This window comes from Phyllobates terribilis, unplaced genomic scaffold (genome assembly GCF_046119375.1).
Source record: "Phyllobates terribilis strain yellow unplaced genomic scaffold, ASM4611937v1 Scaffold_1__5_contigs__length_1240528914, whole genome shotgun sequence".
In the NCBI taxonomy this organism is placed as follows: domain Eukaryota; kingdom Metazoa; phylum Chordata; class Amphibia; order Anura; family Dendrobatidae; genus Phyllobates; species Phyllobates terribilis.
The window spans coordinates 432,430,077-432,455,535 of NW_027362761.1; the positions used below are offsets into that span (position 1 = coordinate 432,430,077).

General features: G+C 38.3%; 1 protein-coding gene across 2 annotated transcripts in view; it reads left to right on the plus strand.

Moving 5' to 3' along the window:
• Positions 1–25,459, plus strand: part of FBXL17 (F-box and leucine rich repeat protein 17) — a 929,014-nt gene that overhangs the window by 877,997 nt on the left and 25,558 nt on the right. The window contains exon 9 of one of the 2 annotated variants that reach the window (XM_073677577.1): positions 7,796–10,799. The exons of the other annotated variant lie outside the window; for it this stretch is intronic. Coding sequence (XP_073533678.1) covers positions 7,796–7,933 — 138 coding nt within the window. The 3' untranslated portion in view covers positions 7,934–10,799. Of the gene's footprint in view, positions 1–7,795; positions 10,800–25,459 lie in introns of those variants that run through there. 2 annotated transcript variants of the gene reach the window in all.

The following is a 25,459-nucleotide window of genomic DNA, read 5'->3' on the forward strand; positions in this document are numbered from 1 at the left end:
GTCAGAATAATGAGAGAGAGAGAATGTTTTAAAGCATTTTTTATTACTTACTGAAAAGTCAAAAGTTTACATACACTAAGATTACTATGCCTTTAAACAATTCTCGACTGCCCATATGATGATGTCATGTGTTTGGAAACTTCCAATAGGTTTTTTGGCAACATCTGAGTTAACTAGAGACACACCTGCGAATGTATTTTAATGCACATTTGAAACACACTGCTTCTTTGTGTATGATCATGGGAAAGTCTAAAGAAATCAGCCAAGATATCAGGAAGAGAATTGTGGACTTTCACAAGTCTGGCTCATCCTTGTTTACAATTTCAAGATACCTGAAGGTGCCTGGTTCATCTGTACAAACAATTATATGCAAGTACAAACAAGATGGGAATGTCCAGCCATCATACCACTCAGGAAGGAGACAGGTTCTGTGTTCCAAAGATGAACGTGCTTTGGTCCGACGTGTGCATATCAACCCAAGGACAAAAGCAAAAGACCTTGTGAAGATGATGGTGGAAGCTGGTAAGATTGTGTCAATATCCACAGTGAAACGAATGCTGTATCAACATGGGCTGAAAGGCCACACTGCCAGGAAGAAGCCATTACTCCAAAAGAAACATAAAAAAGCCAGATTAATGTTTGCAAATGCACACCGGAACATAGACCTTAATTTTTGGAGACATGTCCTGTGGTCTGATGAAACTAAAATGTAACTTTTTGGGCATAATACATAATAACATAGTAATATAGGTTGAATAAAGACCTAGGTCCTTCCAGTTCAACCTTTCTCCCCCAATTGTACTCCCTACACTAACTTACTGGAACTTGACCTCACAAATGTATTATTACCATTTTTATTATTGCTGCACTATTAAAATTATAAACAAGTTCATTTTCAATTGTTTAATTAGTTTTATATTTTATATTACACTTGTGTGGGTATGTGCCCATAATGCAGATTTGAAGCAGAAATTTCCTGAGCATTTCTGCATCTCCTTGGCAGAAAAAACATATGCAGATTCTACATGCATTTTTTTCAGCGTTTTTACATGCTTTTATGCATGCGTTTATTTCAAGCGTTTTTCCAAGTGATTTTGAGCATCACTTGGAAAAAGGGCTTGACAAGTTGGTCACACAATCTAAATCCATGCAACTGGCTTGGATTTATATTGTGTGACCAACTTAGAGGATATTTCTACTCTCAAATGCTGCATCTAAAGTAAAAAAAAAAAAGAATTAAAAAGTAAAAAGAAATAAAAAACCTTATATTCACCTCTCCGGCGGCCCCCGGTCTCCTCCCGGCTGCGTCCTCTTTCCTCGGCATACCGTGCTGTACTGGCAGGACCTGCGGTGACGTCATTTAGTCAGCCTTTCCTCGGCATACCGTGCTGTGCTGGCAGGACCTGCTGTGACGTCATTTAGTCAGCTGATGGTCACGCGACCATCACCTGACCGCTGACGTCAGCGGTCTCGTGACCATTAACTGACTAAATGACGTCACTGCAGGTCCTGCCACTACACCGCGGGACGCCGAGGAGAGAGGACGCGGCAGGGAGGAGCCCTGGGGCCGCCGGAGAGGTGACTATGAATATTTCTTTTTATTTTTTACTTTATATTCTTTTATGACTTGCAGGTTCCATGGTACCCGGGTTGGAGGGGAGTCTCCTCTTCTCCAGACCTGGGTTCCATCGGCGCATTGAACCGCATAACATCCGCAGGTATGCATGTATACTTGCTGATATTATGCGGTTCAATGCAAGTTAATGGGCGCGATTTCGCCTCGAAATCGCGCCCAAATTGGTTGTGCTGCAGATTTTTCCGCAATGATAATCCACAGCGGAAATTTCCATAGCATGTGCACATGCGGATTATCATTGGCATGCATCCCAGACCTCTTAACAAGTGATTTTAATGCGTTTCTGCGGCGTAAATGCCACCACGGAAACGCATTAAATCCGCATCGCGGCTACTCAGCCTGATTCTAGTAATGGTATTACTAAAATCCTTATGCCTAAATCTGTTGATCCAGAAGAAGGCAAAAACCCCAGGACACATTCAGCCATCGTTACAATTGGAGGAAAAAGGGAGAAGCTTGGATGCCTAAAAACACCATCCCAACTGTGAAACACGGGGGTGGCAGCATCATGTTGTGGGGTTGTTTTGCTGCAGGAGAGACTGGTGTACTTCCCAAAATAGAATCATGAGAAAAGAAGATTATGTGGCAATACTGAAGCAACATCTCAAGACATCAGCTAGGAAGTTAAAGCTTGGGTGGAAATGGGTCTTCCAAATTGACAATGACCCGAAGCATACTGCCAAAATGGTAACAAAGTGGCTTAAGGATAACAAAGTCAATGTTTTGGAGTGGCCATCACAAAGCCCTGATCTCAATCCTATTGAAAATTTATGGGCAAAGCTGAAAAGGCAGGTGCGAGCAAGGCGACCTACAAACCTGGATCAGTTACACCAGTTTTGTCAGGAGGAATGGGCCCAAATTCCGACCAACTATTTTGAGAAGCTTGTGGAAGGATATTGCAAACGTTTGATCCAAATCATTCAGTTTAAGGGCAATGGTACCAAATACTAATGAAATGTATGTAAACGTTTGAGTTTGCAGTAAGTAATAAAAATGGCTTAAAACATTCTTTCTCTCTCATTATTCTGGCATTTGGCAAATATTAAAAATGATGGTAATCCTAATTGACCTAAAACGGGAAAGGTTTATTCTGATTTCATGTCAGATATTGAGAAAAACATGCATGTGTGTCTTTTTATATAGTGTATGTAAACTTCTGGTTTCAACTCTATGTACATGGAATTTTATTGAATATTAAATAAAGGATTCTCATGATTTTACAAGAAAATCCACCAGTGAGTTCTTCACTCTTTGAATTGTTTACTTGTGGAATCTGACAAGTTGACTGGATATCAAACTCATATGGTGAGCGAGTATATCTGACTGGGCATGGTGAGCATACCTGTACTTTGGCACTTCTATTTCTAACACTGAGAGAAGGCAAGAAGTGAGTACAGAGATCCGGCATAGATAGAAGCAATACGCTGTTCCAGCTGTCAAGTAGTAGCCTAGCCAGCCATGCAAATGAGTTAGAACAACACTGATGGCAGCACAAAGTTCCAAATAAAATAATCTTATATTTTTACCCCACCACATTAAAAAACGGTGACAGTCAGCTTGGAGAAAAATAGTCCTTATTATGTTTTTTCTCCATGCTGATTATGTTACTGTTTTTAATGTGTTGTTGAAATAAGAGATCCTGATTTTATTCGGAACATTGTGCTGGCATCTGTGGATTTTGTAGGAATTTTACTTAGGAAAGTGGCGCTAGCTACGTTTATGTACTGTTCAGAAATTGCTTCATTTTGAATTTAGGAAGCTATAAAACAATAAAAAAAAGTCAGTGCAAAAGGTTTCCATAGCCTTCACAGTTTCAAATAAACTATTTGAACAGTGGACTAATAAACGGTGAGCTTGTGTCAGCCATTTGGAAATTTAGCATTTCTAAACAAGTGGTCTAAGGGGTAGACTCTTGTGGAGTGCACCAAGTTGGCTTCTGGAGACTTATAGGCCATGTAATGCTCCCATGGGAAGTTGAATATGAAAATAGCCTCTTTAGAGAAGGAGAGCACAGGAACTCTAGTGCAACCTATTGGAAGTAGCAATCCTAAACATCATCATTGACCCGTTAAAGGGCCTTGCAACATGACTTGGAATAAGACGTCAAACCAGAGACTCTATTTGCAAAAACGTGTTGTTTGAAAGTCCATCGGGGACCATAAGGAGAGAACCGGAGGAGCCGTATGTGGACTCTGGTTGGATTCTCCCCACTGTGCTCCAAATGATTGACAGGTCTAACTCTATGTACACACATGGAAGAGACCTGTCGGTCCACTGGAGTAGGGAGAAACCTGGGACCACATCAGACTCATTTAGTTTCTCCCTGTGGTCCCTCGGACAGATTTTCAAACAATGTTCTTTCTGAAACGCCGGAGCGCTTCAGAGAAGCAGCATGAATCAACAGTTTCCCTTCTGGTTCTGAGCTGATGACCTTTTTTATTCTCTCCTTTATATTTAAATACTGAGTTTTTTTAATTGTATGCAGGAAATGCCAATCTCTGGGTGATTCCTTTTGTGCACCAAGCTCTGCTTTGCTTCAGATTTCAACTTATAGCACAATTATTCAACACTCAAACATTGTGGGAAAATAAACTATTTTCCTTGAAACATACACCAACCATGATGTTCATATGAGGATTACAGGAAGAAATTTTGACACAAACCAACCTGAAAGGTCATATAATATAGTCTAGAACACAGCACCATCTGATGTTTAAGAATAGTCCCTCCAGAATATAACCATGCAGTGTTGTATATTCTAATAGTTGGCATGAAAAACACCTCCTCCCTTTTCTTGGCTTTTCTGAATTCCTTAAAAGATTAACTATTTAGCAGCACACTAATGACTACTTTGTAACACTATTTATTGGTGACTTCAAGACATTTATAAAATGACTTAATGCAAAGGACTAGCCTATTAAATATGGATGTGAGGTGGGGAACAAGCAATTCTGCATCTGAGCTTCTATTTGAAGGTTACAATAAAAGGTCACCAAAAAGCATCCTAGTGAATAAAATGCATATAGCATATAACAGTTGATGATCTAAAACATATAGTGGTTCACTAAATAGTTTTCTACTCCACATGTGATGCATTTGCAAGTACCAGTATATTCCTACACGTTGCAAAGGGTGATGGTGCGAACGTGCCGATTTTACCCCTCTATGCAGACCCTAAAGCAACCACAGGTGGCACCTTTACGGAGCTTATGCCACAGATCACTAGTATCTCATTTGTCTTGAGAACGTTGCCATATACTGTTCATTTTTCTTTTATTTATTTTGACTTTTGATTTACTCTTGCACAATTGTTAAAATATAGTGAGATCCTGTCCATTCTCAGAAGGCTAAATTATACCAATTTCCCCAAATCAGCTCCTCAAATGAGCATATATTCTAATAGCTACAATTGGACGGATGTTTTCTAAGAATTGTTGCCATCCACTTTAAATATGTTCCATGAAAAAAAAAAAGTTCAATATCCAAAGTGCTTGAGTTTTAGTTTAACCCCCGACCTCTTTGCTGTATCACTTTGTAGATCAGCCAACGACTTGAAAATGTCATGATGAAAGCGAGTGCGTACACAAGCTGAGATTCATGGCGCATTGATCCCCTGCATCACACCAGGATTGTGCAATGGCAGTAATTGAAGTAATCATCTCTGTTGGATGCTAGGTCTTTATGTTTAAGCTAAACAATAATTGGAAAGCATTTCTTTAAAAGTGCATATGTTTGTAAGCATTTCTATAAACTGCCATGCTATAAAGAATAAAATAATATATATGATCTACATATTCCGATATCCAGCAGGGATCTGCATCACGCTCTTAAATACGTTGCTTTTTAAAAGCGCTAATTGTTTTTATAGATGTCTGTTATGTCTGGTAATAGCAGTATTGCACTACATACAGTAGAATACTTAGGAAACACACTGACATATGGATCTATTAATACATTATAGTCAATGCCAGATTGTCACCTTTAGCTCATTCAAGGACAAGTGTTTGGCTTTTGTGGGACACAAAAATGCAGAGATTAATATCTGTTTGTTTCCTTCCACTAATGTAAGAAATTTTATTTTATGCAAGTGAAACTGTGTATGAGCAAAATAACATAGCATACAGGAGCTAGCTGAAGATATTTATATGTGGTTTTCCTAAGCACTTTCATGCATGGATCTTAAAATATTCTTAAATTTGTCTTAAGTATATATAATTCTTGTCTATTGTGCTATTATTTAAATGTTTCCCTTTTTATTTTTTTTTTACAAATTTGATCTCATTCTGTATAGTCATATAATGCAAGGCAGCATGTAACAAAAATAAATGCAATTATTAACTATTTAATTCTAGGTACTTAGTAGAGAAACATAAACTTGAAGTTTTTAAATATTTTTTTCATTCCAAACTCTGATATATGGTATCATATAACCATGTATAAACCCATTATATTCTGTTACCTAATTTACCATTTGGGTAATGAAAATAAGTCTGAAATAACCACTTCCCAACATGTTGATTTTTGTCTTTTTGTTATTTCCTCCCTTTCTTTCAGGGATCTTAACTTTTAAAATGTTTCAATCCACATCATCCTGTGTGGGCTTGTTTTTTGCTGGACGAGTTGTAGCTTTGAATGACACCATTCATTTTGCTATTTAATGTACTGGAAAATGAGGGAGAAATGCAATGAAATTGTAAAAAAAAAAAAAAAAAAAAAAAAATGCAATACCTCAATTTTTTTTTTTTTGGGGGGGGGGTTTGCTTTATGATATCTGCTGCATGGTAAAAAAATGACTTGACAGTTATGGAGATACCAAATTTGAATAGTTTTTTATATATTTATATATATATATATATATATATATATATATATATATATATATTGTAAGGCAGCGCTAGTCATCATAATGGGGGATACTCGCTGCACCGGGTCAATTAAGGCACATAAGCAATGTCCTTCCAATAATTCACAATGCAGTTTATTATTTCGTCATAAACCGCTAATCACACAGTCCATCTTAGTATACGCCCGGCATGTTTACATCTATCCCCTCCGGGAGCTTCTCAAGTGGCAGACCGGCATATTACACACATCACACTCGGGAGCCTTTCCAGCGACAGATACGTCCACTTGGCTCCCGTTATAGCCCTCGGCTAGGCAACAACATAAATGTCCATATAACGCAGCGTTTTTACCTTTAGCGGGTTTTGGCTGCTACAGTCCGTTTATTCCGACACCACTGTGGCTTTGCGGCTTTCCCAGGTGGGGGTCTCTAGCCGTCGTCCCCTCGTAGGCTACTGGTATGTCTTCCACACTTGACATCCAGCCTGCGCCTTTCAGGGTTCTGCACCAAGCCGGCTCTCCCTTAAAGGCCACTGACATCCACGCACTGGATCCAGGCTCGGCCTTCCAGGCTGCCAGGCTTCACTCTCGGCCTCACTAGGCCTCACACGAACGGTGTTCCCACACACACGGGAACAGGCCTTACGCCTCTCTTACCGAACCACCTGTCTCAAATTACCAGGGTTTATATATCCTGTGCACACACACACACATACTGACAGGACCTTGCTGATGTCACAGTCATGTGATCAGTCAGCTGTGTGTATAGGTCCTGTGTGCTGTCCCAGTCATATGTACAGACCTTTACTGTGCATACAGGACCTGTGCGATGTCACAGTCACGTGACCAGTCACCTGAGGGGGAAGGTATATGGTCAGGTAAAACACATCCTAGACCATTACCGTAATGCCAGCAAGTCGCTGCATTACAATATATATATATATGATGAAAGACAAAAATTGGCAATAAAAAATGGCGACACATGCTATTTTTTTTTTTTTTTTTTGAGACCTGCAACTTTTTAATTTTTTGGTCAATGGAAGGCGCCCAAAGCCATTTGTATGCCTCCATATGAAATTAAAGGTGTATGGAGGGCTACCGGTGTGGGCGCTCTGTACCAGCTCTGTACAAGTTTGTTTGTGTGAGCCCTTACATATATTAATGGGAATTAGCTGCAGTAACATGTGCGTTCAGTGGGTTAAAGCAGCGCTGTTTGTAATAGATCTATTTTTTTTAATCTCAGTCACATTTGTTTTACATTGTACCCATATTTTTTGAACTGTAAAATATCTTTATATCTATCTTCGATATCTGCAGGTAAATGAAGCTACAGTGGAGCAACTGGTCCAACAATATCCCCACATCACATTTAGTACTGTACTACAAGACTGCAAGAGAACTTTGGAACGGGCTTATCAGATGGGCTGGACACCAAATGCATCATCTGTCTCATAATTCAGTGGAAAACAAATAGTTTATTAAGCAGTTGTCATTGAAAATGCTGATGATGGATATTTTATACCCAGAAAAGTCAACAATTCCTTTTATCTCAAGTAACCGCCATAATTGAACCGTGGCACTGCTTCTGGGTGGCTTGTGAAGAATGTTTTTGGAACCTTTCCATTGTGTGAGAAGTCTATTTTACAAGGTGTTTGGCTCACGAGATATTGGCTCTGTTTGGTTGCTGTTAGTATGGATTGCTATAATTTGTGTGAAAAGTGATTGTAACATGTTGAGATATTGTGTTATAAGAGCATGCCACTTCTAGTACTATCAAATTCTCACTTTTCCATATTAGTTCTAGAGAAGTGAACATTATGTATTATAAACCAGATCTGTGGGATTGTTTTTCTCTTTTCTTTTTCTGACGAGCATCTCTAATGACTTTATTGGAGATTTGAGCTTTACAATCTGCTGCTGAACAGCCTTTTTATACCTAATCCTTTTAGTTTATAAAACTTAGACTTTGCAATGAGTTTGACCTTGCTTTTATTTAGTTACTTTTCATTTCTCTTTTTTTATTGTTTCCTTTTTTTATAATTATGAAACAAAAGGATTGGGTCGGCATTTGCCATTTTTATGTTCTAAGCATTATGATTAGGTTTTAAAGTGGATCTTTCATTATTTGCTGACTTATCTTGTGGATATGTACATCTGCTCGGACCATTAGTGCACTCTGACTAAAAGTGTAACATAACGCTCTCGATTCCTAATACAAACTATCTTGCGTTAATTGTTGTCCTAGTCTTCTGTTTGTGTGGACCAAATAGGCCATTAGGGCTCCCTCAAAGTCCAGTGCTCATTTACAGCTGTGGTCTCGGCGCTGATTTTTTTATTCTTTACATTTATTCTTTTATTTTTTATTTTATGTATGTTTTCATCAAGTTACAGACCCATGAGTCAAGGTAACATGCAGAAGATTGACTGAATTGGGGAAGATACTTACTGCTGTCACAAGACAATTTTCCGTTCACTTTTTTTGTTACCACTTACAGTGGTCTTAATAATAATTACTTGAAGAGTCAGCAGTTATTACAGCGATATGGGTATGTTCACATACAGCAAATTTTTAGCCTAAATTTCTGCAGCTGAAGGTCTGTACCGTAGAGCTGAATTTTCAGTTTTGGGCTAAGCAACTCCAAGGAGGTCGAGTTTTGCCTAATTTTTGTAATTGTTTTCTATTGATGTGCGTAAAAATTGTTACTGACTAGCTACTAGAAGGCCTAACATGCTCCTTAAATAGTCTCACTGGCCCATAAAGATATAAAGACCCCCAGATTATTTGAATATAAATTATTTAAATTCATATTGAAAATAAGACATTTGGGTGTGGAGAAGCAAACCAATATATTGGTGGCAGAGGGCAGGAGACATATTATACTATCATTATACTAGGCTTGCATAGGAATTGCCTGTTTCTACATATTCTTGTCTCAGAATAGAACTTCACCAAGTAGTAATAAGAATCAGATAAAAGCTTTCTTGCTACTTAGTTAGTCTAATAAAATTATAGTTTATGAAGTATTTATTTTTACTTCTGTTATTAAGAGTGTAAAACATTTAACTGGTCCACTCTTTCTCTTCGTATTATTTAAGTTTAGGAAAGTGAACACCATTGGTACCGCAGTGATTATCGGTGTATATGATCTATATTGGATGACTGATATTGGATTACTGTATCAGTAACTGAGACCTTATATCTGTTAAAGTATCAAATGTTGAATAAACCAGCATGCCACAATAAACCAAATTGTTTATCTAAGCAGTAATACTTGAAGCTGCTACCAGAAGCTGCTTTAAGCATGGTGTCAACTACTTTTATTGATGATCTTTCCTTAGGATAGGCCATCAATATCTGATCAGCCGGGGTCCATCACCCCCGCCGATCAGTTGTTATCTGCAGCAGTCGCTATCCGCAAGTGTTCACTTGTGGAGCTTGGCTGTCTTCTGGTAGTGGCTGAGGCTTGGTACTGCACGTCCACCTCCTATTCAAATCAATAGGAGGAGGATGTTCTGTACCCTACAGCAGTCACTACCAGAAGAAGTGAGTACTTCCAGCCAGCCACTGACCACATCTGATTGGCGGGGGTGCCGGGTGTCGGACCCCGGCCGATCAGATTTTGATGACCTATCCTAAGGATAGGTCATGAATGAAAAAGTAGTGACACCCTCTTTAAAGGGTCTTTCCCACTCTTAGAAAAGTGTTCCCCAAATGATTTAGATGCCGTTGTCCCAAGTAAAACGCCAGATCCCTGCCACTGCTCCAGTCTCTGTGTTTTGGCTGCAGTGGTGACTTCACGTCCACACTATACTGTGTGTCTCCTCTGCAGCCAATCACTGAGCTCGGAGGCTCTGCCAATGTGGGCTGCACAAGGCCACCAATCTCTGTGATTAGCTGCAGCGGTAATGTGCGCTTTAAACGTGTTGTCACTGCTTCAGTGAAAACAGAAGTGAAACCAGCAGCGGGGAGCTGGCGCTGATCCTGAGGGGGTGAATACTGTCCCATTAATCTAACCATTTAAGTGAAATTTTTCTAAGCATGAAACATGCCTTTACTAAAAGCCACTCATCATTTTTTTTGGTCTAAGAAATAAAAATTTTCTAAAATTTCAATAACCTGTCATTTTACATTAATGTCATTAATGTTTTGGGTGGGATGATTGGTCATTTCTGTTTCATGGGATAACTATGCACAATTTATATGTGTAAGTTCTTGGTTGTCTGTTTAATAACCATAAGTTAGATCATTTGCTTTTATAACGATACCATTATGAAGTCATTCGTCTTGAAGAATTAGATGAAACTAATATACTGATGTGTCCACACTTACCTTTTTCCTGAATTTTGTTAAATACTCCAATTTCTTACAAAGCTAATTCAGTACATTATCATGACATGCCTGGAAAACCCTTGACGGGCTGCAGTTCACATAACAAAATCATGTTTTTTTTGTTTGTTTTTTGTCAAAGACTGTCATCTCTCCACACAACTTGGGATTTGTTGAGCCAAATGCAAAGTAAAGAAGGGCACATATGTACATAGCTTATGTGCCAGGTTTTTATATTCTTTACGTAATCTTTGTCTTCTAATGATTTATGCTCCTCTTTAATTTACAATAATTATGAGACAGTGTGCAGCATATTGAAGGTCAGTCGCCTAATTTTTGTGATTTAGGAATCCTAGAAAAAATTACTCCAAATTTGAGGTCTCTGTAAGATGCTTTTAGTGCTTAACTCAGCATCATTTAGTATTAGACCCAGATTTGAATTTGTGAAATTCTAATTTCCACATTATGATTATGTAGTTAGTCTAAGAAAATGGACGGTTTGGCTTCCGGAAGAAATTTTGTGTGTATTTTAAAATATATACTTTTCAGTAGTAGAAATGAAATCCTGAGAACATGAGGTGAAAACTAATACACAAAAAGTCAAATATAATTTATATCGAATGAGCATTAACAAGATCTACCAACCGCTGTACACTGTGTACTTCCTTATATTAGCGCACCTAGTAGGAAGAAAAAATGTCCAAATTTGGGTAACGCTCTTAGCTTCAAGCGTTGCAACACTTCTGCATAACCTGGTGACTTGTTTCCTCTAAATTAATTTAAGTTAAGTAGAGCTGTTGGCTTATGAACTGTAACACAGTCCAGATCTCGTTTATACATGATGAGATTAAACTGTAGGTTGATGGGCTCTGACCAGTGGCTTTACAGCTATGGCAAAACTACAGTGCCATGTATGGCCTAACAAACGGTAGTCCTCCACAGCTGAAGGACCACATTGTAAAGACCCTGAATAAAACTGCAACGATCCCAGCTTTTACAATTTTTGCAACTTTATTTTTTAACCATAATCTGTAGCTATTTTTCACGCAATTTTTTTTTTTTTTTTTTACCTTTTATCTTTATTTATTCTTTAACATAGTTTTCTGTCCCCAGTTTATCTTCATGTATTCAATATATGCAAAATAGGTTTGGCTCCTACCTGCTCGTGCGTACAGACATGGAAATTCTGTATAAAACATGAGTATTTTTTCACTTACATAGATTTATGAAGAATTGTATTTCCTGGAATTGAAATGGAATATGTCTACTTTTATTGCACCGGTGGAAACTACTAACTATACATTACTATGTACCAATGTAAACTGGTGATGATCATATTTAAAATGTATTTTTCAATTATTGAGAAGATTAAACTATTTCTAGTGTTTCCAAGTGTTTGCACTTTTTTTTATTGTGTGTTACAGCAAATAAAGGCTTATCCAACTATTGAAAAAAATATATAACTAGGAATAAAAATCCTAAAGCCCAAAAAAATACTTACATCTTCTGCCTGGGAATTCATCACTAATGCTATGGTTGTCTTCACGTTTTTTGTTTACAATTGTGTATGTGCCAAACTATGGATCTGCTATGAGCAATGATGCCAATAACTTATAACAAGGGCAATGGTTACTTGTCATCTGCTTATTGTTATTTGTTTCCTTTAGTTGAATATCCCTTTTTACCATTTGCTTCAGACTTTAGAGCCCAATGCAGAATGCACACTATGCCATATTTTTTAACATGAAACATAATGACAGTGATCTATGTTGGGATAGATTTGTCGTATGGGGAAAATGAAGTCAAAAATCTGTTCCAAGCTATGTCAATAAGTTGGTAATTGGCTAAAATGATGCCGCTTTTGGTAAACGTGGGCACTTATTGCCAAGCTGATATTGAGAAGTATACCTGACATTGATGTTCGTATTCATCTTCATATGAAGCTTTCAAATGATAAAACTCTTTATAGTCTATAGCCACTGACAATAATGGACAACTCCCATTTTGAATCTGAATGATAGAGATCAGTGTCCGGCCCATAGTACTGAATATAGTATATACCCTAGATCCCTACCAGCCACAAAGACTGGATGAAAAATGACTCCAGCTCAATATAAAAATGTTTATTGGAACAGCAAATGAAATCATAAACTTTAGAAACAGAGCAAAATAAATGTATTGTTATTTCAATATCCAACTCTCTCTATACATTTTTAATTTGCATTTATATACTTTTTTTCATTCTTTGTATATTTTGGGTATTATGTATTAAATAGTCTTGCACTTTAGCACAAGCATTACTGCACTTTAGATACATTTGTATTGTCAATACATTCACTTTATTGTACATACTATGCCTTCAGGCATAGGTTTATGTCACTGTTTATCACCTTCCCATTACCATTAGCACTTTATTACTATGATGCACATTTAGTGGTGCACCGTACATATTTATGATCACACGTTGTATATTTATTTCACAGCCACTGTGCCCCCTTATCACTGCGCTATATTTTTGTACACATTATACCAATGTCCATCACACCCATCATCCATCCCATGATGTGCAATACTCTACACAAGTCCTCTATAAATGGGATGCATTTTACCTATACGGCACTGCGTTATTGGTTGTGCGCATGCGTGGGCTGACCCTCCCTGCTCGACTTACGGAAGTGCCTCCAAAGTGACCGCATATGGTTCACCAGGCACAACTGTGGAAGTCAAATATACATATGAGGGATGGCACAGATATGCAGTGTGCCAGCAATACCAATAAGTGACGCACTACTCCTCCCCCTTAATTCGATGGAAGTTCTCATTGGTTATCACATAATACATGACATTCTTGTCCCCTGCAATAGGTACACGCCCCCGGAAGAAAAAGCAAAACGGTGTTGGGCAAGGGAGACCCGACACTTTACTTTTCACCCCCGATTTGGCAGTGTTTGGCTGACTAGGTAACGATATCCCTATGATTTACCTCATTCACTTGGGTGATATTACAATCTATTTTTCTACTCTATCTGCAATTTTTGCATGATCGGACTTAAGGTTATGCATCAGGCACTACTGCTTATTAATATATGCCATATTACTTATATTACTACTACTGTCTAGCTAAGGTGTTTGCTATACCAGGTTATTCCTTAATGGTTAACTGCACTGTGCGCTTTACCTAGTGGTTCTCTGTATGCAGACTAACGCTCTACCTTCTGAGAGATTAGTTATTATTGACCTCTTGCCAATTAGGATTAGCTATAGATTTTCTATATCTCTTGAACATGTGATGCTGTGATATACATTCTGATATACTTGATGAACACATGGATATCTTTAATTCCTTTATATATTTAAAAAAATTATAATTCTTTAGATTCTGTCTGCAATTATGGGATATTGCTAAGGGTTCAGGATTTATCCTATGTAGGGTTATACCTTATGTTATGTTCACTTTGTATTAACTTATGCCTTCACTACAACTTTGGGGATTGAGTATTTATAGGGTCTCCCTTTTTATTTGAGGTTCCCTTTTGTTCTGTTTTTAAAGTTTATGATTTTATTTGCTGTTGCAATAAACATTATATTTTTCTGTTGAGCTGGAGTTGCTTTTCAACCTGAAGCCCATTTTTGTGGCTGGAAGGGATCTAGAGTATATCCTGTATATAAAAATTGTCTACCACTTAGATTCTATGCTGTCTTTGGACATATGTGATTAATCTTGAATAGCCTATTTACATGTAAGAAAAAGGTGGATTTCTCTGGAATAAGACTTAGGATAGCAGATATCAAAGTATCATTATATTCAGCTTCCTATGACATCTTAAAAGGGTTGATCCTACTGACAAATTCCTTTTCACTTTATCAAAATCTTTTTTTTTAATGCTATTGATTAGAAGGGTTTGTGATCAGATGTCTAAAAATGTTAATGGGAACTTATTAAAGAATTTAAAGGATTTTTTCAGCAAATATATTTATCAGGTAAAGGCATGATGTCTCTTCTAGAAATAGCTACTTCTCCTTGCATCCATAAAATCTGATCTGCAAGCAGAGCACTGTATAAACTATAGGATATAAAATGAGAGCATACACTCAAGAACCTTCTACATTAACAGAACAAACCTTTTGAAGTATATCTCCCATTATGAAAAGCTGCACATTAATCACTTCCTAAATAATTTCCATTAGTGATTTTGCTTTCAGTAGCAGCATGGACTGGTACATAGTAGCTCATGCCATTTCCTATATTTCAATGCTATATGATTATATTCACTGGAGATGACAACCTAGGCCATGGCTGGTCTGAACTGTGTTAACCCCTGAATGACGTGCCTTATATATACGGCACATGTCGTGTTTCCCCCTCTGATGCAGGCTCCAGCAATGAGCCAGCATCTTTCCCGGCCCATGAAAACTGATCTGATCAGCTGTCAAGTGCCTCTAACAGCCACAGTTGGAATCGCGAACCACCCGTGGCTGTTAACATGTTAAATGCCGCTGTCAAACTTTGACAGCGGCATTTAACATGGCCGCCCCAGGAGCGTGTCATAAGACCCGCTCATCTGTGCACCCGTCACATGATCGCGTGTTGCTGATGGGTTGGCATGTCAACCTGGAGTTTGCAGAAGACCTCTGGGGTTGTCATAGCCGATCTGTTATGAGCGCCACCCAGCAGTCAGCGTTCATAGCCGGTGAGCATTTTTGTTACACATAGCGCTGGGTGTAGTACAGGCGATCGGATGATTGCAGCTTCTAGTCTCCCACAGCTATGTAGCACAGGTCTCCAAATGGTGATTTTTGAGTAGTCCCACATAAAAGAGCAGATTTGGATGTACATATATTGGCCTTGAGGTTGAAGAGATAAGTGCTAAGCTGTAAATAGTATGATGCTGCCAGATAAAGGGATTGCTTAAAGTCGGATGCAATAACGGGGTGGGAGTGATTGAAGCAAGAATACCGAATGAGGGTAAGGTGGGAGCCCCTAGTTTGAAGTATACTGCTTTGGTGTGATTTCTGTGGGAAAGCTTTGGCTGTCATTATGCCGTTAATGGGGGCTCTGGGTGTTACTACTGTGGAGAAGAGAAGACAAGAGCTGGACATCACTATTGGAGCGGGGCTCTGGATGTGGCTCATGATGCGCTCTGAGCTGAATGTGGCTCCCAACGTAAGAAGGGTTGGGGATCACTGCTTTAGGGATTGACTGCAGAGCCGAGAGGAGACAGAAGCAGAATGAAATCTAAAATTTAAGATGGACTCTGAAGAGAAGAAAATAGTGGCTGAAATACATTGACGTAAGTACACTATACTGCATATGAGAAGTGAAGATTGTGATAAACAATTAGGTGGGGGGGGCAGGGATTCCCAAAAAAACAAGCATACACTGAGTGCTTCTTTAAGTTTTAAAACCTATAAATATATCAAACCTTCTCACTGCATTTTACCTGAAAAATGCTTTGAAATACTGGAGTCAAAGTACTAGATTCCATATTGCACAACACAAGTATTTTTGGAAAACAAGCTATTTATTATGAAATTATAGAAATTTTGAATAATGTTGAACTTTTCATATAATTTAATTCTAGTTAAAATTGACATTCTTGTTTTTTTGGAATAAAAGACCTTTGATAGTAATAATTTCATGACAAATCTTTTCCCTGGTGAATAATCAATGATGAGATCACATATATGACGTGCATATGGGGAGAAAACATTGCTTGAAAAAGGATATTAATCAAAAGCATTCCTTTATTTTATTCGACACATCACAGACAATAACAGAGGCTCAGCATATAATCATATAACTGTATTCCATAATTGTAAATGATGTATTTTGGCAAAAATACTTATGTACACAAAGAAGCATTCATATACTGCTATGGGAGGGGCCAGGGAATCAAAGTATTCGAGAGACCGATGATAAATAAAATATATACCATTGTGTGTGTACAGTATATCATTCGATACAGCATACCACTTATTTATTGGTGATGGGTTTTTTAAGATACTACCCTATTAAACAGCTAACAGTAGTATTAGATGAGTCTCCCCCAAAACTATACATGGAGATTGCCAACTGTCCTGAATAGCAATTTTTTGTCAGTTTTTCCTCAATAAGATAGTATTCATACAGATCGATGTAAATACTTTTATACCCAAAAATGACAAAAGATCACTAAGTTATCACTACCACCACCTCTCAATTTGTAACAAAAGCCTTAATTTGATTTCCTTGGCTCATCGTTATGAAGCATCACCCCATCCACAACATGCACAAATGTCCTGTTGTAACATCTCTTAAATGTTGTACTCTTGTCTCAGACATTCATTTGTAAACCAGCCTGAAGAAGGATCCTGTGTGCCCTGAAAGCTTGCAAATATAATTCTTCTGGTTAGCCAATAAAAGTATCATTCCTAGAATACTTTTGTCATTTTTGGGCATAAAAGTATTTGCAGTATATCGATTTTTCTGGCTAACAAGATACCATAATATAATTTCTTATTGTACATTTTTATACAAATAAATTTCTCATATAATATGGGGTGGAGTACATACTAAATGAGCTAAAAGTGCAGCTAGGTTTCAGTCACCACTGGTCATAAGTCGACAAAAAAATGAAGACTAAAGTGCATAAATAGAATAAGTTATGGCTTAGTTCTGGGATATCACTTGATGATTAATGTGGTATGATTTCTGAAGCTCACATTTAGTTATGAATTAAAGAGGTCACATCACTAGTGAACTGCTGCAACACCTTAGCCAGGGAGCTATAGCACAACCTCATTCACAGAAAGAACAGATGGCCAAGAGTGCCACTCGCAGAAGAGAAATCATCAGACCTCAGACTCTTCATTGTTTGGACCAAGGAAAGGTCCCAGTAGAAGGCCCCCCACTGATCAGAATGTTATGGCATGTCACTTGATAAAAAATATATTCCCTGAAGTTAATCTGCTCAGTTCAACACAATTTCTAGTGTACATTTGTTTAACCAATTCAAGACCAGGCCTGTTTTTTTCGTACACATTGTTAAAAGAGCTGTACATGTTTTTCTCATATAGATATTCAAACATTTTTTGTCTTTTTTTCGTGATCATGGTGCTGTGTTTCTATATCACTGCTATATTATTTTTTTGCTGATATTAGGTGGTACTGGTGGAAAAATAAAATAAGTGTCTGTTTTTCCCTATTTTATGCTCAGAAAGGATTACTAAAATACACTTAAAAACATCCCCATTGTGCAACAAATATTTTTATATTTTGGACACGATTTTTTTCATGGGCTTAGCTTGTAACAGCAATTTGGATTGACAGTGGTATTTTTATTTTATTTTTCATCTACAGTTTTTATTACCTGTTATTGTTTTTTATTTATTTTTCCTTTATTTTACACATTGTACTACCCCTAAGGTCATAAAATACCTTTGCGGGGGGGATTTAAATATTGAAATATTTTTATTTTCATCTTATTTCCCTTGTAACTGGTGCTGGCATATTAGCCCCAGTTACAAGAGAAATGCAACCTGCTGGCTATATAGCAGAGCTGTGTGGATCTCTTATGACCCAACAGCTCCTGCTCCCTCACTATACACAGTAATCACACGATCGCAGTGTATGGCGGAGTAAGCACCATATGTGCTTCCTGTTACTTTGTACACAGTTTTTTTGGCGCTGTGTATACCATCTACTCACGTTCTCATTTTTGTCATCCTCACCTGTCACCCATGTCCAGCAACTAGCACCCCCCCCAGAAACCTTGTACATCTAGACACACACACACTCTGACTCTATTCTACCACTGACATCCATATCTTAACTCCACAACACAGACAGTGCCACTGCTTTCTACAATGCCACTCTCACATCAGCTATTGACTCAGTCGCCCCTCTTGTGCATGGCAGAGTGTGATGAATCAATAGACAACCCTGGCACAATAACCTCACTAAAAAGCTTTGGCAAGCGTCCAGGGTTTCAGAGCTGCGTTGGAAGAAAACACATTCGCAAGTTGACGTCACTGCATTCAAACAAGCAACACTCACATTCAAATCAGCCCTCACCTCTGTTAAACAAGCCTACTTCACAACCCTCATATCTTCCTTGTCCTACAACCCCAAACAGTTATTCAACACACTTAACTCCCTCCTCTGCCCTCCACTGGCCCCTCCAACCTCCCTCATCTCTGCTTAGGACTTTGCCACACACTTCAAAAACAAGATTGACCAAACAAGGCAAGTCTTTATTGTCTGACCACCACAACCCCTTTGTTTTCCAGACCATTGCCCTTCTCCCATAACCTCCCTTTGCAATATCACTGAAGGAGAGCTTAATCGTTCCCTCTCCAAATCACACCTTACCACTTGTGCGCTCAACCCCATCTCACCTCCTCCCCCACCCGACCCCCACACTCATCCCATCCCTAACCCATCTCTTCAACCATCTCTGGCTGATAGATCCCAGCGTGTCTATCAGCCAAATCCTCCTTCTTCTCCTCTCCCTTCCTCAAGCTCAATGTGGACAAATCTGAACTCATCATCTTTCCTCCATCTCACGTATCTTCCCCATCTGATCTATCACAATAAATGACATCATGCTTTCCCTTGTACCGGAAATCCGCTGCCTCGGAGTGGCCCTTGGCTGCCCTGTTCTTCAAACCCCACATCCAAGCTCTTGCCACCTCCTGTCGCATCCAGCTCAAAAATATTTCCAGAATCCGTCCTTTCCTCAGCCCTCTATCTACTAAACTGCTTGTGCATGCCCTCATCATCTCCTAACTTGACTACTGCAACATCCTCCTCTGTGGCCTACCTGTTAACACTCTCACACCTCTCCAGTCTGTCCTTAACTCTGTTGCCCGACTAGTTCATCTCTCGTCTTGCTGCTCCTCTGCTGCCCCCCCCTTTGCAAATCCCTTCACTGGCTCCAAATTGCCCAGCGTATCCAGTGCAAACTACTAACACTGACCTACAAAGCCATCTATAACCTTTCTCCTCGATACATCTCTGAACTAGTCTCCCAATATATTACTTCACGTAATCTCCTGTCCTCCCAAGACGTCCTTCTGTCCTCCACACTTATTCACTCCTCACCAAATCACCTCCAAGACTTCTCCCGAATATTCCCCATCCTCTGAAATTCTGTGCCTCAACACTTCCGATTAGCCACCACATTCGGGTCCTTCAGATGGAACCTGAAAACCCATCTCTTCAAGAAAGCTAACAGCCTACATGACGTCACTGCCACCTCAACACCACCAGAGCTACTGTAACCCCCCCAACCTACTGTCTCCTTCCCCATCATTCCGTAGAATGTAAGCCCGCAAGGGCAGGGTCCTCTTCCCTCTGTACCAGTCTATCATTGTTAGTTTGTTTACTGTAAGTGATATCTTTATTTTGTATATAACCCCTTCTTATGTACAGCACCATGGAATCAATGGCGCTATATAAATAAATAATAATAATACAGTGCTCAAGATGCACAAACGGTAATAAACAGTCTCTGCCTTCTCTATAGGAACTTCGACTATCTCCGACAGCCATATCCCCACTCTTACAGCTACATGATTCTGTGTATCTGCGCTACTATGCAGTGACATTGGACTGCCTGGAGGTTAAAGGCAATGGGTGGTCTTGAAGCGGTAAAACACATTATAAATAGTATTTAAAAATAAATTGGCTAATTCTTCATTCTTTTGAAATTTTTACATACTTCTTGAAATTAAACATTTTTAGAGGAATATTTCAATAGAGTTAGGATATGATGATAGCTGCAAGTTCCACATCCAGGAAAGTCGCCTACAAGGAGGTGCACAGCTCTCTCCACTGTAGTTATTTGGAGTTTTGGAATCAAATATTACTTTCCATGATAACTATTGTATATTAGTGGATAGAGATTAATGGAAACCGATTTTCCTATCAATGCACAATGTCCCAGGGGTAGCACTGTATAGTTTGTGCATAGAGCAGGGATGTCAAACTCAAATACACAGAGGGACAAAATTAAAAACTTGTCCACAATTGAGGAAGTTTTTCCTTATGATCAACTATAACAATGAACTTTTTCATTTGGAAACAAACTTAAAGGGGTTGTCCCACAAACAAAGTACATTTTAATTTATAGATCTTAGAATAAAATAAACACATAATCACAAATGGAACATACTGGAATAATATAATATGTTATGTAAGAGTATTAAAAAGCATATGTCCCAATGGCCTAGTTTAAATATGTAATAAAGGATAAAAAAAATTTGAATTAATAAATAATACTGATAAAGTATGATGCCAACAAAAGTGCGCCCCAAACACAGTATGATACCCCCATAGTGAATTCCTCCACAGTACTCTCCACACACACAGTATCAAGACCCTACTGCACCCCCCAGCAAAATATGGTGACCCCAACACAGTATGATGCCCCAACTGTGATCCCCACACAGCCATACACACAGCAAAATAAGCCCCACATAGTCCTCCATATAGTATAATAGGCCCCACATTAAAAAAAAATATTCACCTCTCACGCAGTTCTGGTCTCATCAGTGAGCGCTGTGAAACTCTTCACTGCTCATGCCGAGAGGATGATAAAGGAGGGATCATCAGCTGACTGCTCCCTCTTCTATTATTACTTTCAATTGTATCATCATCCAGGATGCCGATACAGTTGAAAATGCGATGCAGGTTGGGGTGGTGCCGGTGTCGCGGGCCAACTGTAATCACCCTGCGAGCCATATTTAGCCCACGGACCAAAGTTTGATCTGTAGCATAGAGGAAAATGTTGGCACAAAGTATCAACATAAATGAATGCATAGCATTCAGCAAGAAATGTTCTGTATCCAGAGAATCTGTAATTGTAGTGACTTGTAAAAAAAAGTAAACTGTAACAAATTATTTTAAAATTTTATTTTTTAATAAACGTAAATTCTATTTTGTCAAATTTTTAGCAATTCTGCTTTAAACAATTCAACTAGGAACAAAATGAAATCATGACCACATGTAAATGAAAATAATATACTTATGAGAGAAAAAATGGATCATTAAATTCCATGTGTTTGATAATCGGTGATTTAACTATAACCGCATAATGCCAACTTGCTGCTTATAACCAGTTGTCATTCAGGTTGTCTGGCAGTAATTACCACACATTCATTGGCCTGGTATAAAGCCTCCTTAGCCAGAGAATATCGCCCCCTGATAAGTTATGATTCATAATAACACATATTAACAGAATCAGCATTGTAGAATAGACAAAGGCTACCCCATATAAAAGTGTACGTAAATAATAGTGGCGCCTTGTAGTCCACTTTCTTTATTGCCCATAATAGCTGATAATACCTATTAGTAGCAGACAGGCTTATTTTAGAAATACTATCTGTTTTGTGCCTAATCTTGAAATAAAATATTAATTTTTATTTTGTCTGTTCATTCTCTTTCCAGTTGCCTTCTTGGCTTAGCTGTATATTTTCCTCATTACTAATTAATGACATTATTTATTATAGAATGATTGAATTGTTTCTGCGTGAAACTTTTTTTTTCTTTTTTAATAGTGTATGCTGTTATTCAGAGTCTTCAAATATACTCAGAATCTCCTTATCTCCTGTCCAAATGCTAAATCTATTATATGTGTATAGCAAAAAAAAAAATAGAAATGATAAGTCCTGTGTTAAAAAAAAATAAAAATAAAAACAGAATCAGAATCTTAAGGGTATGTCTATATAAATTATTTCCACAATGGAAAATAGTCACCAAATGGTGGGTATTTAGTAGTGGATTTTGTTGCAGATCTACCACAGATTTTCATTTTGAAAATTCTCAGCAGAAATGACAGGCTGCAGATGTCATACCCACAGCCTGACTCAGTTTATGCTGCAGATTTTCTCAATAGCGTGTGGATGGGATTTTATAAAATCTCATCCACAATGCGGGTACTGTAATATTTTTCCATCTGCAAAATCTGTACAGAAAATCTATTAAACATACGAGTTGTGTTAATATAGCGTAACGATATATCGTCTATATTTATAGTTCAACCCCTTAGTGACGGTCACTGTACATGTACAATATGGAGCGGGCTCAGGAGCTGAGTCTGCTCCCTACAGCAGCTGTATGCAGGCGTTACATAGCTGGCACCTTAGAGTAACTGATATGACAAAAAAGTAAACTTGATTGCATCAGTTTAACCCCTTAAATGCTGCTGTCAAGTATGATAGCGGCATTTAAAAGGTTTAAAAGATGGCCACCATCATTTCAGAGCCTACCTATATATACAGTACAGACCAAAAGTTTGGACACACCTTCTCATTTAAAATTTTTCTGTATTTTCATGACTGTGAAAATTGTACATTCACACTGAAGGCATCAAAACTATGAATTAACACATGTGGAATTATATACTTAACAAAAAAGTGTGAAACAACTGAAAATATGTCTTATATTCTAGGTTCTTCAAAGTAGCCACCTTTTGCTTTGATGACTGCTTTGCACACTCTTGGCATTCTCTTGATAAAATTGTACATTCACACTGAAGGCATCAAAACTATGAATTAACACATGTAGAATTATATACTTAACAAAAAAGTATGAAACAACTGAAAATATGTCTTATATTCTAGGTTCTTCAAAGTAGCCACCTTTTGCTTTGATGACTGCTTTGCACACTTTTGGGATTCTCTTGATGAGCTTCAAGAGATAGTCACCGGAAAAGGTTTTCACTTCACAGGTGTGCCCTGTCAGGTTTAATAAGTGGGATTTCTTGCATTATAAATGGGGTTGGGACCATCAGTTGTGTTGTGCAGAAGTCTGGTGGATATACAGCTGATAGTCCTACTGAATAGACTGTTAGCTGCTTTTTTCTTGCCATAATACAAATTCTAAGTAAAGAAAACCAGTAGCCATCATTACTTTAAGAAATGAAGGTCAGTCAGCCCGAAAAATTGGGAAAACTTTGAATGTGTCCCCAAGTGCAGTTGCAAAAACCATCAAGCGCTACAAAGAAACTGGCTCACATGAGGACCGCCCCAGGAAAGGAAGATGAAGAGTCACCTCTGCTTCTGAGGATAAGTTTATCCGAGTCACCAGCCTCAGAAATCGCAGGTTAACAGCAGCTCAGATTAGAGACCAGGTCAATGCTACACAGAATTCTAGCAGCAGACACATCACAGTTAACCGTTAAGAGGAGACTTTGTGCAGCAGGCCTTCATGGTAAAATAGCTGCTAGGAAACCACTGCTAAGGACAGGCAACAAGCAGAAGAGACTTGTTTTGGCTAAAGAACACAAGGAATGGACATTAGACCAGTGGAAATCTGTGCTTTGGTCTGATGAGTCCAAATTTGAGATCTTTGGTTCCAACCACCGTGTCTTTGTGCGACGCAGAAAAGGTGAACGGATGGACTCTACATGCCTGGTTCCCACCGTGAAGAATGGAGGAGGTGCGATGGTGTGGGGGTGCTTTGCTGGCGCCACTGTTGGGGATTTATTCAAAATTGAAGGCATACTGAACCAGCATGGCTGCCACAACATCTTGTAGCGACATGCTATTCCATCCGGTTTGCGTTTAGTTGGACCATCATTTATTTTTCAACAGGACAGTGACCTCAAACACACCTCCAGGCTGTGTAAAGGCTATTTGACCAAGAAGGAGAGTGATGGGGTGCTACGCCAGATGACCTGACCTCCACAGTCACCAGACCTGAACCCAATCGAGATGGTTTGGGGTGAGCTGGACCGCAGAGTGAAGGCAAAAGGACCAACAAGTGCTAAGCGTCTCTGGGAATTCCTTCAAGATTGTTGGAAGACCATTTCCGGTGACTACCTCTTGAAGCTCATCAAGAGAATGCCAAGAGTGTGCAAAGCAGTCATGAAAGCAAAAGGTGGCTACTTTGAAGAACCTAGAATATAAGACATATTTTCAGTTGTTTCACACTTTTTTGTTAAGTATATAATTCCACATGTGTTAATTCATAGTTTTGATGCCTTCAGTGTGAATGTACAATTTTCATAGTCATGAAAATACAGAAAAATCTTTAAATGAGGTGTGTCCAAACTTTTGGTCTGTACTGTAAATAATGAGATTATTGGGTATCAAAAGGTTTCTAAGGCAGCTGGGGTTCTTCTGAACGCGTCTGTCTCTGCCATATTATTCCTGCCATAGTTTTCATTTTTAGTCGTACTCCCCCTTAACATCCAAAAAAAAAAAAAATGCAATCAAGAAGTATGTACTCCAAAATAGAAATAGAAACATCCGCAAACCAATTTTTGTTTTTTTTTGTTTTTTTCTATGGTTTTCTGTGATTTTTTTCCCTTATGGTATGCAGTGATGTAATTTATAAGAATTATTGCTCATATCATAAGTTTTAAAGCCACTTGCCAGTATTTATATATTGTACCTAAAAGTTTTATTATAATTTTATTTAAAAGGTTGTTCCCTTTCAAAAAACTTTTGCCTATTTTTTCAGGTATATAAATTACAGTGAACAAACTAACAATTTGTAAGCTCAACTGAATTTTAGTAAATCATAAATTATGATGTACATCATGTGGCACATCAAAGCTCTTATCACCTCATGCCACCTCAAATTCAAAAATATTTTCAAAATCCATCCTTGGTTTTACCTTGAATTTACTAAAATGTTAGTGCATACCCTCATCATCTCCTGCCTTGAC